The sequence below is a fragment of the Strix aluco genome, chromosome 2, assembly GCF_031877795.1.
Source record: "Strix aluco isolate bStrAlu1 chromosome 2, bStrAlu1.hap1, whole genome shotgun sequence".
NCBI lineage: Eukaryota > Metazoa > Chordata > Aves > Strigiformes > Strigidae > Strix > Strix aluco.
Genome location: NC_133932.1, coordinates 15155411 through 15172249, shown reverse-complemented (window position 1 = coordinate 15172249; position 16839 = coordinate 15155411). Strand labels below are relative to the sequence as shown.

Genomic DNA, 16839 nt, shown 5'->3' with positions numbered 1-16839 from the left:
CCTGGCAGTAACTGTCAGCTTCCTTTTGTAACTACCTGTACGGGCCTGCTGGGAAAGAGAACAACTTTGTCCTGATATTTATCATTTTAATTGAAGATAAATAAAACATATTATAGGTAGTTAGAACAATTAGCCCCATGTGTTCACTTACATTTTCTGAACAAAAAGCATTTCAATATCAGCAAAGCAATTCACAGTGGGAAACAAAAAGCTACTTTTAATATTTTTGTATGAATAAAAGACTTAAGTTTGGGGACTAGGTAGGGGAAATCCAAACAGGATGGCAAACAGCTCACCTGTATTAATGTAGCAACTACTCAGTGTTAAATACATTTTACAATTAGGTTGAATTCCATCTTTTATCCCTTCACCAGCTGACTTCAAATGGTGACAGTCTGGAATTCCAGGCCTACAAAAGAGCTGGCCTGTGAGTCTGTATAAATATCCAGAACTTTTCATTTATCTTCATTTACAAAACAAGTGTGTGCCTCGGCTGGTATTAAGAGTCCAACATGCATGAAGAAAATATGAGGGGCCATATTATCCTGTTACTTTATTTATGGGAACATTCAGTACCAAAGACAGTCATTTAACACCTGTCAAAGGATTCAAGAACATCCCTAATGAAGACAGCCAGATCATATTTTAATTATTTCCTGATACTAATCAGGGTGAGATACAACCTCTTTAATAGAACTGAAGCTATCCAGATGCACAGTAGCCCTCAGCAATCACTATTCACTTTGGCCTCCCTTGTTTAGTGCTCCAGTAAAGCGCAGTGGGACTTCAGTGAGAGCCTTTAAAACGGGCTTTTGACACTTGTGTGGAAGCACATATCAGCTTCCTACTTGGTCAGTTCTGGTTTTGTTTTTTTTTTTTCCCCTTTTCTTTCCAGTTTGCACCAAATATTGCAGTATCTTCAGAAAATATCACATGCACCAATAAGTCCAAGTTAACTGTCATTCTAAACAAATACACTTGTTAAATGCACAGACATACAGAAAATGCAAAGTTCAGTAAAAACGTTTCAGACTCAAAGGCATAAAGGGAAGGGGAGGGGTTATTAAAAATCCCTAAATAGAGGGCTCTTGTTTAGGACTTGTTTGTTATGACAGTCAAGCATGAACAACAACATCTCATCTTTCAAAATAAAATTTCCATCTTCAAGAAAACAATGCTCAGTTTTATTCAGAGGAATAGCAAGCTTATCTTTGTAAGAGGAAGTAGTAAATAAGTTTCAGGGAAAATATTAAAAATGTTTAGATTTCCTAAAGGATTTCAAAATACCAGGTATAAGAGTCATCAAATATTTTGTGTTGGAGTGTGCTATTTTTGATACAATTGAACTTGTAAGAAATGCAAAGATGGAGTTTGTGACAGGGAACAGATGGTTTCTTGACCTACATCAACCAACATACACAAAAGGGCAGAGAACCTTGTCATATGCAAATTGTGGGTAGGAAGCTTAGAATAACTTTCACTTATTTCCCTGCATCTTTTAAAAGAAGTTTTATTACTGTGTTGTATCAATGGGTGCTATGAAATATTTCTATTTGCATTAGCAGCAACCTAGGGCAACTTCAAGGTATATAATTTTAAAAAAGTGCCCTCCCACTTTTTGCCAGGTTTGACATATCTACACCTGGGCACATAATGGTAAGTGCCCAGCTTCCCGGAGTCCTGTCTAAAATATCCCGAGAGTGACACAGTGAGCCCCCATATAAACTGCATTAACTAAGCATAGCACTTAACGCAGTCATTTCAGATTCGAGTTTACTTGCGTATCACCTACATGTTTGTTTTTCCTCTTTACTGAAAGTATTTTCAGGAAAGGGAAGACATGAATTGACTGTATTCAAATAAAGATGCTATCTGACTATTAACATTATGCTGTGAACTGTAACAGAACATCAACAGCAGAAAAACCACTCATACCTTTATGACTCCACGTGGTTTTAAAAGGAAGCTCTTCCTTCTAAGGCAAGCAGGACTAATTCAGGTGGTATTTGTCTAATGGTGCCAGACTAGGTCCAAAGCAGCTCTGAACTCTTTCAGGGCTTCCATTAGCCTACTAGATCATACTTTGGTCTACCATAATTTCTTTAAATCAACATCTCAGAAGTGCACCAACATCGGTTACTTTAACTCTAGAACATTAGCATTCTAAAAAAATTTCCCTAAAATACTGCTAAAGGTGTCAGCAAGGGGATGGGGTGAGGGAAGAGGCAAGGGGACAGGCAATGAAAAGTCCCGAATTAAGTTTGGTACCAACTACAATTGCTGATGTCAAGACAACCTGAATAACAGCAGCCGTCCTTCTGCTGAAGTGACTAGGCAGCCTAGCAGAGGAGGGACACAGTTCGGTGAGAGCTGAACGTCAAAGGCACGGTGAGCATCTACAGCATTCACTCACCTCCATCTCTGCACCTCCCACTCCCACGGCTTTGTCTTTAGAAACAAAAGGCTGATAACATTTTCAAAGAAAGGCTTGCAAAGTTCTGAATCGTCCTCAGAGAAGATCTCTGTATTCTTGCAAGACAAAGACTCACCTGAAACCTGAAGCTTCCAATCGCAAGAGGAGCCAATGTCACTACCTGCTATGGATATTCAGCTGTAGTTGTTTTCTACTTTAAGTCGCACTTTGTAGTCTTGGGATCTTGATGGCAGCTTCTTCCTCGTGCTACTCCCCCAGTCTTTTTAAGAGAACTCATTGTCTTAATGCAAAATTACTGGGTTATTTTCCAATACAATAACCCAACTACTTATTGTATAATCAACACTTTTAGATACAAGTATCCACCAGGCATTTTATTTCACATAGATATCCATGGGGTCAATTACACTTGCTGTGCAAATCATGCACTCAAGCCCGATCAGTGACACTAGAAATTCAATTATCTTTCTTTCTAGATTAATCTTTTGAGGGAGTAGGGGAGAGTTATGCAGCTATTTAATCTGTATACAGATCCAATCTTAAACAGATGGTTTCATAGTAACACGTTTGAAAGTGACAATTCTAAATCTCTCACTTTGTCTCAAAACTGTGGCTTTTGGATAACCTACTGTAGCCTACAACAGTCAGCTAAGTACCATCAACACCCAAACTACCCAGATTCCTCCTACTGTTGAAACTGAGGAGCTTTCTAGACAGTTGTCACTTTGGGTTTAAAACGGTTTCAGAAAACTGAAAAGTCAATCACTGCTTTGGCAGAGAATAAGTATTTTGCTGTTGACTGGTAGCACTACTTTATTATGCTAGAGGCACAGAGCTCATTTCTACCATCAAGAGATCAAGATATTTTGTCATGAAATCCCACTACTGAACATGCTACCTCACTAGCTATCCTGCCTCAAGAAGGCAATAGGCAAGTAGTCTAAATGATAATGTCTTCTTGTACAAGCAGAGGACCGTTTTCTCCAAGCTATTACAGTCCATAACTGTAACTAGAGCCCTAACTAGATATATTAGTGGGAAATATTTAGCTAAGAATAAAAAGAGAAAGGAAAACCTAGGGGAAAGACTGTTGCCTCTCTCTGATGGAAAAAAATGAGATAGATGACTGGGTAAAGAACCAGCCTACAGATGCAGAAGGAGCAAAGGTGTAGGAGACAAACTGCAGAACTAACAAAACAGGGTTTTTGAAGGTGTCTGACACCTTTTCAGTCTGAACTGCTTTAATGAATAACCCTGAACGGAACTGAATGAAACACACTGTGAATCTGTAAGTCTCCATTTTAAAGAATAGAAACGAGGCAGATCCATGTTGCAGAGGGCAGGCAGCAGAACTTGCAGGTTCTGGTTTATGTAAAGGCTAGTCCACCCAGTGTACAAAGTCAGAGGACACCAGGAGCTCTGCTGGCTGATCAAATGAGTAATCCCATGATGAGAGATTCTGGAAGTCATCTTTCTGTCCAGATACAAGCCTTGATAATGGCCACGCCAACTCTGGAAAATTAGACTGCTCAACTTTGTTGTACGTAGATACATCTGTGCCATACAGCTTGAGGCATCGAGCCCAGCAGGAAGAATTACTGAATTCCAGGGCAGGGGGGAGTGTAAAGCAGATGGCTTGACTTTTTAGTTAAAGCTAGTGGGACTTTTAGGACACAATTTTTTAGCAGCCAAATTTAAAAGTGCTTGAAGAGCCAATACAAACCACATCCAAACATGTGAGACGTATTGCCTTACCCAATATTTGTTGCTTTTTACTAATCCAGGGCTTCGAGCAATATTCCTGGCCACAGGAAATGGATCCAGCTGACAGTAAGTGACACATTAAGTCAAGTCACAAACATTAGTAACAAAGCACTGTACCCAGAAATGGTGCAAGTCTTCCTTGGGAAACCTTAAGCCTTTTTTCCATTTGTTTAGCCTACTTGGATGAACCAACCTACAATGATGCTATCCAGTCAATCTGAATTTTAAAGCTACCTGGATCAATACAAATGCATTTGCACATAGCAATTTCTCTCCTTCCTCTCAATTCATGCCAAAGAACGAAAGAACTTTGTTAGTTGTGGGATTAAACTCTGGCAGCTTCAGTTTTTATATTTAATAGGAGCAGTCACATCACTAGCTGAAGTCTGGTCTTGAAAGTCAATTTAGTCAAACAGAAGACAGAAATTTAATTGCTCTATGTTTTTATCTACCATACTTGACAAGACATTCAGCTTTTGTCACAAAAAGTACCTAAAAGTAATTATTCCAAAATTACTCCAGCAGTTCGGGAAAGTTATGTAGATCTGTGGCCTCTTCTTTTCTTATGAGCACAATATACTCTGGTGACAGGAGAGCGCACGCTTCATCTTTTAATAGGTGTCTGTCTCTCCCCTGTCAGCAAGCAACCAGTAGGACTGAAGCACCTTTTGTTGGTACACTGCTGCATTGCACATGACCTAATACTGCATACAGCCATACATTAGCAAGAAAAACTTCACTTTCTGAACTTTGTTATGAGCTGAATGGTGCAAACAAACAAATACTGGCCCAAAATATTTTGCTGTCAACTAAGAAGCTGTTCAAGCACAGACTATCTCAAATCATACAGAAAACTGTAAGAAACTTCTTAAATGTCACGAAGATTGAAACTGCAGGCACACCATCCCTACAGACAGGATCTAATGCAGCAAGATCAGTAAGAACAAGATTTCAGAGATCCAAGATAGTAACAGAGAAATAAAATTGAACATCGGGAAAAGGACAAGTGGAAAAAAAAGACAGTTGAGTTTTTTATAGCATCTCTTTATCACTTAAAGATTGTAAGCAAAGTTTTTCAATCAGATTATTATTTTCATATAGATGCAAAAGTGAAGTTACTTTCCAGCATATAGACCAAAGTCACATGGCACTGGATTGGAACCAGAGGCAAAAGTGGTAGACAAGGATTTAGTCAAAGACATCTAAATTATGAGGTTACATTAAGACCAGTAAGAGTATCTGGTATACTGTCACAGGCATAAAAACTCAGAAACCACTAAAGGTTTTACTAGAACAGGAACAAATTCAGGTGCAGTACAACAGCAAATATTTAAACTTCTTCCTCTGGCAATCAGCATTAAAAAGAAGTTATTTCCTGTAAGTCTGTGTTAGACAACAGTTCTAATTTATCCCAGTGGAAGAGTACATTTCACATTGGAATATAGTAAGTCTGTGGCTAAACTCAAATTAAAGTGACTTTTTAATACATTTAACATACTCTATACATTCTGCGTGTGGCCCTGGACAGTAAATTCAAATTCATCTCAGCTGGTGAGCTAGCGAGTCTACTTTGTTCCCAACTTGGTCTCAAAACAGTGAGCTAAACTCCAGCTGTAGTCTTGATTACTAGTCACAAAGGGTAGAAGAATCACAGCTTGACTTGTAGGCTCCAAAGGAGAATTTATTTTCTGCTGGCAACTGAAGGATCTAGATTTAGATACAGCATGAAATCAATTCAACTAAGATCACAAAAGATTAGGAAAAGCTGCACTGAAGTGTTGTCAGTGCAGAGTAAAATGCCTCACACATCACTACTTGAATTTCATGTTATTTGAATAATTATTACTAAGATTCACAATCTATTTTTCATGCATTTTCATTCAGTATCAATTCAGCTAAAGGTATTAACGACCAAGAACAATACTAGACTGTTCAATAAAAGCAGAAACAAATCTTTACTTTGTCAGAAAGGAACTCTGAGTTTGAATCAGTATTTTGACAGGTAGGCTCCTTTACAAGTCCAGTTTTTGCTTAAGGATCAAATCATAGGCCTCTACTTTTCAACACACCTGGTGATATTAAAAGCAGAGCTGAACAGCATAACCTAAAAATTGCCTAAACTACAAAAGCCAAAGTTCTTAGAGAAAGCACTCTCCAATTAGGTCCTTTCTTAGCAAAGTCATTCTTGGGTAGCAATTTTTCCACTGCTCATGAATATTTTCAGATCACCTCAGTTGCACAGCAAGAAAAAAAAAACCCAAACAAGGTTGGTAGGTTTTAATGCCACTGAATTTTCTAACCCATCTACGTCCTTAGGTGAATAAACCAAAAACTTTATTATGTGTTATCCTGTTGAGATTCAGCCACTCTCCAGCTTTTGCTTTTTACCAATTGTCACCACCTTACCATAACTTTTACATAACTTTTTAGCACTTCACTAGAACATCACTATCTACCTACCTTCACAACAACTGGCCAGGTCATTTATGTCCTTCTGTACAAAGCAGGTGGTTCTAAGCTTCCCCAGTATTCAAAGGATCTATACCACCAGTTGAATAAAACCAGGCAACAGCTTTGAAACCCCACTAAAAATGCAGGCTGCTTGATTAATCTCAATGTTTTGATGACATTGGTAAGACATGTTATAATGTGTAAGCAGAAACGAAACATTAGCTTTGCTATTGGAATGAAATGTGTTTCCAAAAGTCTGAGTTTGGAAGTCTTCCAAAACTCTGGACACACACCACAAGTGGATAAAAAACCCCAGGCCATCTCCCACTAGGCAGCTGAGCAGTTAAGAACTACCAAGGCCATTTTGCTGCTTCTAGCTTTAGCTCTCCCAGTCAGTAATCTCTGAAGTGACCTAAATTGTCAAAACAAATTAATCTGCTCTGTTACTACAGCACTTGCATGCAGAGACTTCAAACACCACAGTGGTTCAGATATAAAGAAGAGTAACTTCAGGTTTGTAGCATCAAAGGAGTTACTATACTGTATTTTGAGCACTTACCTATAAAACAGTACAGCATTCTGCACCCAAATCTGTATCACCCCGAGAAGGAAAGGGCAGTTGCACTGCCAGAAAGCAGCTAAAGTCAAGAACTCTGAAGGTGAAAACTGTCGCTCCACTCTTCCATGAATTATCACACCTTTTTATTGGGCTTTCCTCAAGCTGGATACCCAATGCAGTAGGCCTTTAATAATCTCCTGTTAACTGTTTCCCTTTTAGTTAGTGCATTTTCTTAGTTTTTCGTTGTATTATATTCACAAACATTTTGGATGTACCAAAAAAATTACGTTTTCTATAATCAGACTAGCTTGTAGAATTTAAATATACTTGAGCAGAGTACAATTTATATTTATCAAAGCTAGAAATGTGAATTACTACTGTCCCCTCAATTCCTACCTTCCTCAACAGTGATTTTGGGTGTTCAGTTTACGTACATGCTGGATTTTCACAAAGTATTATATGCCCCCTCTTAAATAAAAGAAGTGTTGAAAGGACATCTCATTTAATTTCAACATCCAACACCACAGATATTTGGAAGTGGTACTGTTAGGAAAAAACCACATGCTCTGCATACACAACCAGAGAGGAAGAAACATATCACCAAGGAAGTGGATGCATTTTCCGTACCTTAAGCAATCTTAAATCTAAAGAACATATGAAAAGTTTATTTTGAATGTTTTTATTTAAACCAATATACAAATACAAACATTTGAAGATGTACAAAAATAAAAAAAAAAACCCATTTTCTACATCTTAAAAAAGCAGATCAAGCTTACTTCTATATGCATACTCCTTTCTGTAGGAAATCCTAATCAGCAGACATTTCTGTTCTCTTCAGAGCATTCTAAGCCAAATCCCCTCCCCCAAAATCCAGCCACGTGTAGGACTACAAGTAAAACTTCAAAAACCTAACACTAAACATCCCTGAACAGATTACAAAAACCCCATTTCTCACAGTTAATAACCACAATAACATATTTCCCTAATGACTTTAGGGCAAACTATGTGCTGATTAATAGTTTGCAATTCAAGCTTTCTATAGTTTATTGATATATAGCTTGAGGAACGTAGTTGGACTACATTTTTCTTTTTAAGCTATTTTCAGAAATTCAAAAAAGCAATTATAGCTTTGTTGATAGCATTCTTCCTTCCTCCCTCCTTCCCCCAAAGTTTAAACTCTTCAAACAAAAATATATCTGCAAATAAGAATAAAAAACAGTAGAAGAGGTCTGAACCCAAAATCATTGTTTTTTTACATCATCTGCCAACATAATAGGAACTGAAGTGATCACCTGCTCAATATCACATTGTACTAATGAATGTAGTGGAAGCATTATCACAATAACACTGTTTTGAACCAATCTATAATGTATACCCAAATAGTTTCTGCATGAAGTTTTGCTCGGTGATATTAGTCAAATTATCTCAAGCAGTGTAGTTCATCTTAATGTTCTGTCATTCTATTTGTTTTAACATTTGGCCAACACAGTTTTCTGTTCTGGTAAGAGATGTGTTTTGGAGGTGCAGTGATATAAGGATAGTTGAAGCAACACTTGTGGAAAGAGGTAGGTGCTTAAACTGACATTACTGGAAAATATATTTTTGGGGCACACAATGCCTTCTTTAGATCTCAAATACAGCAGGAGGTTTTAAAGTGGAAAACAGTTGCTCAATTGACATGAACATGCTCAGTCCCTAAGAGAAAAGCAAGTTGACAGTAGTTCAAAGAAAGCTCCATAGAAACAGGTTCTCTCCAACCTTTTTCTTTGCCATTGCTTCAGCTGTCAACTTCATCCACGCCATATAACAAAGCTGCTTAGCAAGAGAACAGTTAACGTCTACTTGTACAGGGTCCATAACATGGGCACCTAAGGCATAATCTTCTGTCTGCTACCTATAACAAATCAGAAATATTTACCTAACCCTATTGTGGAAAGTGATCTCATTAACTTTACCCATGGTGGAGATGAATGCAGGTTGAATTCAGGTTTTATAACAGCATCCTGCCTGTGGCACACTCTACTAGCTTTCAATTCTACTGCTTCTACAACTACAACACTTTCCTCTGAAAAATCCAATCATCTGCAGAGAAAACACTAATATCGCAGAAGTAATGTTTAATTCTGTAAAAATAGCTAGTTCTGTATGACACAGACATTCTCCCCAACATTTTGTCTTCAGGTTATCTGACTGAAAATCACTATTCTGTACTTGGGTGTATGGAATAACTGAAGTTGTTTAAGTTCCTCCAGCAAATTTTAGTCTTATTTCCTGATGTTTTAAAATATGTTCAGATTGTCCTGTGAGCTCATTTCAGCACTAATACATTATAAACAAATTTTTTTAGTCGCTAAATATTTATTTTTTACTCCAGAGGAAAACTTATTTTTCTAAAAAGATCTTGACCACATTTTTCAACCACTACCACACTCAAAATTTCATGAGCACTGTTGTTAGCACTGGTAATATCAGAACATTCTCCAGTTACTTCACACTACTGGTTAAGATTAAACGACAGTGCTGAAAACCACTTGAAGTCTACTGAAGCTTTCCTTTTCTTGCTAAGACATAAGAACACATCATAGGCAGTATTATTGCAAAATGAGAATAAACCAAAGAACGTGAAATGTATTTATTACCAAGCAACAACAAACTCTGCAACATTTAACACGGGAGTCATACTTGGAAAAATGGCTAAATAGCAACTTGTAGGTAAGATGCAGCTACACATAAGACACTTCCAGGAAGTTTTGACTGTCTAGTCATCTACTTCCTGCAACTAAGTTTCCCAGTTGTGAAACTACAACCACCAAGTACATCAACTGACATCCAGGATCAATATAAAACAAAAGTTTCTGGTGTAAGGAAATTGCTTCACTTTCAACAAGGTGGGAAGAGACACAACATAGGTTATGAAATAGCAAGTCAGTATTTGAGAGGTAGTCTCGTTGCTCATTTGACTGGGAGAGGTAGAGCTAGTTAAGAAATCAATAGCTAAAGCCAGTCAAAATGATATTTATCCCAAGTTTTCTAAGATGAAAAAAAACTACTGTCAGCCTGAGACTGCTTACGTCACCAGGGATTCAGTTGTCGTGCTCATATTTACTCACTTTTACATAGTGGAGGTTATTGTAAAATATCCATTCAGTGAGAGAATGCTTGCAGAAATAATCAGGGAAACAGCTGACATGACCTTTTGCAATGTGTCGACCAATTCATCTAATTTATACATCTTATGACTATGAAGGTTAATAAAGCTAAACTCTTTTGGCAGGTTGGTATTACTACAAGAACAAATACATACCAAAGGCTAGAAAGCAAGCAGAGTCTTAAATTCCATAGGGTTTACCTATATAAAAATCTCCATGCAATTTCTTCCAACAGGAAAAAAAGACAAAATATTTTAGAGATGAAAGCCAACAAGACATAGGGGTCATACAGTCAATAGGTATTAAAACCCTCATATCTTAAAGTTAAGACATGTGGGCATAGAATCATACATAATGCTCCCTTGGATTGATGTAGACTCTTCCAGGTCCTGAGTTTTGCGGGTATCTGCTGCTCCAATTTTTGTAGTATGTTTGCTGATAAACAGGATACATATCCTGAAGACCTTCTTGTTCCTGTGGCTCTTCAGCCTCACAAGCAAGTTGCCTTCCATTCACAGCTTTCTAAATACATACAAGTAGTAATCAGTTTCACAGTTCGTGTATAGACCTACAATTCCTATTCTTGTTAAAGCTTTAAGCAAAATAAAAGGTGTATGATTTCCAAAACAGCCCTATGAATCAAGAAACATGAACTTAAGAATTTCAGTCACTGACAGACATACGACAGAAGTGGTAGTACCTACTCAGAGTTAAGCTCAAACTTTTGTTTCAAAGGAAGTTAAGATTTTAAGGCTGAAGAAATCTAGAAAGCAAAACACAAAGTCTGTCAGCACTCCTGTGCTTTGCTATTTTATTCAACTAGAACTTCAAAGCTCTAGTATTTATGTATATAAATTAATCCACAAAACTACCTAGGAAATACAGGATATTAAAATGAGATTGACTCTTTCCACTTCATGGATAGCAAACTCACACATTCAACGGCTACTGACTAGGATGGACGAATGCTTTGCCCTTCATGAAGAACACCCTTATAAGCTTATTTTAAGGAACAAGATGAAACCGAGGAATCCAAGCCATACTATTTACCATGTGTTGCAAGTTTCCAGCATCTTTCTCTCTGTACTGATTTTGCAAAGCAAAATGTTCTTTCTGAAAGAAGAAAAGTTACAGTGGCAACAAGTCAAAATTCAACACTGCAGAATAGATTTGGTTTATACAAAAACGCTGGTGATCACAAAACACACTCTGCCTTGAGAACTGTCTTAACCGATTACCATTTAGAATACTACTTACAAGCTAATCTCTGGCAGAAAAACAGATGCTCTTGTCAATTTAGGAAGTCTTATTTACACATATTTAATTTTGACTTTTTCATTTAATCATAAGCATGTGAAATCATGAGAAAGATTAAAGCCCTTTATTTTAACATGACATTGATTTTAGATAAGCCACAGGTTTAAAACAAAGTAAAACCCCAAATCACTTATACAGTATAAAGTTTGCACAAGCATATGGATAAATGCTGAGTCTGATATTGAACAAAAGTATTTAACTGAAAATGAATTTAATTGTACACTACCGAGAGCAGAAGGGAGTGTTTCTGTTTCCTAATTTGATAAAATCAAACAAAGTACTTCCTACTGAAAATTCAAAAACATCTAATGAGACTACCCAAAACAAAGGAAATGCTTTTCAGTAAAATTATGCTCGCCATTTACAACTTGTCTACAAAAGTTTATTTTGCTGACTGATTTTCCAACTGACAGTCCACACTGCCTAGATATTTTACTACTAGCTTTTACTAAACCTGTTTCTCAAATTATAACTCTCCAAAATATTGTTTCAGAAGTCTAGCAAGGCCCAATAGCTAGATGCACATAGGAACTAATTAGCATTCTATTCACAGGACAAGACAAGAGGTAACAGCAAGGAAAATCCCCCCAAACATGCATTGCATGAACGCACTACATCTCAAAGTCAACTATAGGTCTGCTCCTACTGTTCAGCATGGCTTGCCAATAAAAACATAGCTATATACAGTAGTAAGTTCTGAAATTTGAATAGGAGACCATTGCTTGATTCCTTAAGCCCACTAGCCCTTTAGAACATTTAGTCTATGCTAGAACAGGAAAAAAACCCCAATTTACCATCCTGTGAGGTCCTGATGCCCGATTCCCTCTCCCGTTTAAAAAAGTAGCCTTAGAAAGTCACTTTCTTTTGCAGTTCTTTGCCCTTTGCTGATTCCCAAAGAACAATCCCACCAGCAAGATCAACACAGTTTTTACACACTGATTAACACTGAGTTTCAAAACTTAGTAGCACCACATAGCTACTACGGTAACAAAAAGGCCTTAGAGCTGATGGTGATCTACTGATCAAAGCATCTGAGGTGTCTCTCACTTAAGTCATCATCAGGCCTCCTCCCAGAAACTGTAATAAAAACAGAGCTTCTCGGGTAGCAGACAGTCATTGCTCTCTGCCCTACCTATACCTCTTATGTTTCCTAACAAAACTGTTCCTGTACATCCAGGGGTCTGTGACAGCTTTATGAGCTAATGCGTTGAGCCTGAACACACACCGTGAACACCAACATTCCCAACAGTGGGACTATGCTTTGGCCTGACAGAAGCACCCTCAATTTGAGAGAGCAAATGCATATCAATTACAAGTATAAAAGACGTACATAACACAGATGTTACTCCTGTCCATCAGAATATGTATGGGTTAAAGAGTGAAGACATACAACTTCTAGACAAAAAATATCGTAGAAAGCTTCTTTATCTTGTCAACTATATCACTTCTGAAACAGTTGGTTGATACTGGTACTCCTGGTGTTTTAAGGAGGCCATAGCTGTGGCTTATTTAGTATATGCTTTACTTAATGGCAACTAAACCAATATTCAAGTACACAAATGCTTCACAACCAGCTAGGCTGAAATCATCTAACTTTAAGAAATAATACCAGATGGAAGTCTTGCTCATTGTACATGCCTGAAGAAAAAAGAGCTACATGCAGCTTATCTATACTTAACAATGTATGGTTAACATGCACATATAGAGGAAGTAATATTTATTGGTACATTCTATTGTTAGAAAACCAGCACTACTGGCATATAAATCAGCACACTTACTGTGCGCTTGGAAGTGAGCTAGAAGAATACGGCAGAAAGGAACTTCTGCCGGAATTGATCCAGACATTTTGAAGTAGAATCACCTATACCTATGTTTTGCCTGAACAGTGTTTGGAGATACTATTCAAAAGCAGCTTGGACCACAAATAATTTTCCCAGGCAGCCTATTATCTTCTCTGTTCTTCTATTAGCGAGCTTTCCTAATACCCAACACAAAAATCTTGGTCTTAGCCAAAAGAGAGCAAGTATCTTCTGTTCTTCGTAACGGTCCTTCACTTGGTAGGAGGATCGTCATGTCCTCCAATATTTTTCAGAATGGCCAATTGTTTCCTTCAGTCATTACTCATGTACCAGTCATGATAAACACTGTTAAAGTGCCCTGCATACCTTCTGATATTTTCAGTGCTTAAAGTGGAAATTTGGTCCAACCTCAAAAGGCAGACTACTGCTAAATTCAGCAGCTGCTGGAAGACAAGAATAGATGCTTGTCCGAGTAATTCACCACACTGATCCAATGGAAGACAGAAGGCATTTAGATTTTGCTCCCTACCAGTATCTTGTGACTTTTACTGCTTGACTCATGATCCACTAGCAGCATTTCTCAACTAACAAGCAGTTTCCCCCACCAACCTAAAGCTTACTCTGTAAAGCTCAAGACCTCCAATCCATTCTCCTCCATCAGTCATCTTCTTTCTAAACAAAGAATCAACCCTCTACCAACCTCTGGGATTGGTCTGGAAAAGATAGCTCAACTCCTGGAAAATGAGTAATTCCTGCTTATGCTGTGTAAAGAAGGTAAGTAAAAGTAGTTTTTTTTCATAGTAACATAAAACAAAGTATACCTAGATCAAGTATAGGGAGCCTTCAATTACTAGGTATCAGATTTATTCAGAAAACAGACAACTCTGCACCTTAATACTGCTTGTTTTAGCTCCAGCCTGTCATCAGCCGATTTCACAGCTTCACCATTGCTTTGCCATCAGCAAAAAGCTGAAATAACATTACAGCAACTGAAGACAACAGGCTCAGGTATAGCCAAAGGGAACAAACATGTACCTTGAGGTTATGCAGTCACTGGTCTGAGATGTCTGAGCGATGACTTGAAAGGTGAAGCTTTACGGAGAAGCAGAACAGTCTTAACAGTTATAAGATTATATGACAAAATGGAAGACAAAGAGCAGATGAACATATGGTACCTGTAATTATCTCCAAAAAGAGAGGGCAGTTGCACTTCATTAAGAGCAACAGCATGAAGAAAAATCATTGAACAAGGCTAACCACCACATCAAGAAGACCTCATTTCTGTAATGGGCTTCATATCAGAACAGAATACAAACTGTGTACAGTTCATAATAAACCTACTCAGACTAAGAATAGTTGGGTGTAATCTTTTCTTCACTGAAGTCAAATAGGTCATAATTTGCAACACCTGCCCACATACATGAAGTTGCTGAACATTTCCATGCAATTATTAGTTACAGCACTGGTCAGCTTATATACACATCTTGAGCATGAAAAATAAGTTAGAATCTGGACTAAGCAAAAAAGCTCAGGCTTGGAGCCGTCTCACGGATCTTCCCCTAAACAAACAACCAAAGCACAAAACAAGAGCAGAACACTGTATCCTCAAGAGGACAGGCAATACAAGAACCTCCCAAACAGACCAAACAGCTAAACTAAAACTCAATTAACTTATTTCTAAAACCATTAATTAGAATGTAACTTGTCATTTTGTGTATGTTTATACACTTACCTCTAATATGATTATATCTAGGAGACAAAGTTCTACTCATTTCAGGCAGAAATGCTTCCTTGCCCTTTTTCTGGACTCCATCTAATAAATACACTCACATGCTACAGAGAGCACACTTGAATACGTGTTTTCAAATCCCAAGGAACTCAGTTCTTTGTTAGGTATTTACGGTTTTAAACTGTATCAAAAGTGGTTGAAGAGTATCTAAATGTTGCATTTTGTTTTTCTTCTTAACCTTAGTTTTAAAAAAGAAAATCTGTAGTGCAGCTATACATTTGCATCTCTGCGAATAAAGGTATTTTTTTCCAGGGAAGATTTAGCACAACTAAACACACTTCCTCATGAGTAGAAAACCTTCCTAAAATTGAGTCAGCTTACTGTCAGAGGTGTCAGTTTTGATCCAATCACTTTCTGTTTAAACCTTTTCAGGAAGTAACACTTCACTAAAAATAGTGTAAACTCAATATTTTTACAGTTATACTAGCGACTAATGGCACTATAGGGAGAAAATGGAAGAACAACTGTAACTAGCTGTCCATTCTAGACTTTCATAAAATGAGACATTACAAACTAGGAATTTTTTCCCCTTCCTGTTCAGTAGAAAAAAGGTTAAGTAATAATTTAAAGTCTCATTCAAGACAAATGTAGATAAATCTTTTCCTGAATATTAGATGCAACATCTGAAAACCCCTACTGCTTAAGTCTTCAATGTAAACAGAGGTCTGAATGTATTGCACTAATACTGTAGTAGATGATGTGGTGTATTTATCAAATTATCAAGAGTTAATACAATAAAATCATTTCAGAAATAACACTTTGATCCCTGCTTCCTTTCAGTTTAATAAGGTGTTTCTTATCCTGTCCAGTTAAAAAGTTGACATTTAACATATGAATATGTTTTATCCCTATGGATTTCCCATGTAACAAAAAATTCCTAGTCACACTGAGTGGAAACAAGCCCTCAGAGTCCCACCACAGAATAAATGAACACATGTGTGGTGATCAGTCATTTGCCCAGTTCCACCAGTGAGCTCACTTATCCCTTCATAACCTCAAGGAACTTTCAGACTTATGGAACCATACTAGTGACACATCAATATTCCATTTCAGACATACTAGTGTAAATTTTGGGTAATAATTCTGTTTCTAAAAATCAGTTTAACTATAAACAATATTCTACATGAGCAGTAGCTTACTTACAAAAAGTTTTAACACCACAATTTTTAGATTAGACAGAGCTATATTGATTATAATGTCAGTTACTTCACACAGAAGCTTTGAAACACCTCATTTCAAAAACTTTGTCACCATTATGGTGGAGTAACTTTGTTAGTGAAATGGGCTATTTCCAAACATGCAGTTAATCACCAAATGCCTGAGTTAAAGAATGGCCAATTTTAATCATACCAAGCAACAATACTACCTGAAAATTAAGATTTAGGACACAGCTTACACTATGGTATCATCACTCGATTCTAATTAAGTTCTTCTCTCTATGCCACACTTAGCTGACAGTATGGGGAACAACAGGCTAAAGCAATAGCTTTTACACAATTGCATATTTGTTTCTGGTTTGTGATTCCTGCTTTTCCCAACAGCCTCACAGCAGCAGCAGTGAAGTAGCTAATTTGCTG

The 16839-nt window shown here is 37.3% G+C and overlaps 1 protein-coding gene across 2 annotated transcripts in view; it reads right to left on the bottom strand.

Annotated features, from left to right (window-relative positions):
* Positions 1 to 7871: 7871 nt before the first annotated feature.
* NECTIN3 (nectin cell adhesion molecule 3) overlaps positions 7872 to 16839 on the bottom strand; it is a 71225-nt gene continuing 62257 nt past the window's right edge. The window contains exons 8-10 of one of the 2 annotated variants that reach the window (XR_012621546.1): positions 11408 to 11470; positions 10513 to 10879; positions 7872 to 9020 (exon numbers count right to left, since the gene is read on the bottom strand). Coding sequence is in view for 1 of the 2 variants with exons in the window: in XM_074811908.1 (XP_074668009.1) it covers positions 10703 to 10879; positions 11408 to 11470 (240 nt within the window). In the remaining variant the exon portion in view is untranslated. Of the gene's footprint in view, positions 10880 to 11407; positions 11471 to 16839 lie in introns of both variants that reach the window. The other variant, XM_074811908.1, reaches the window with a different exon arrangement.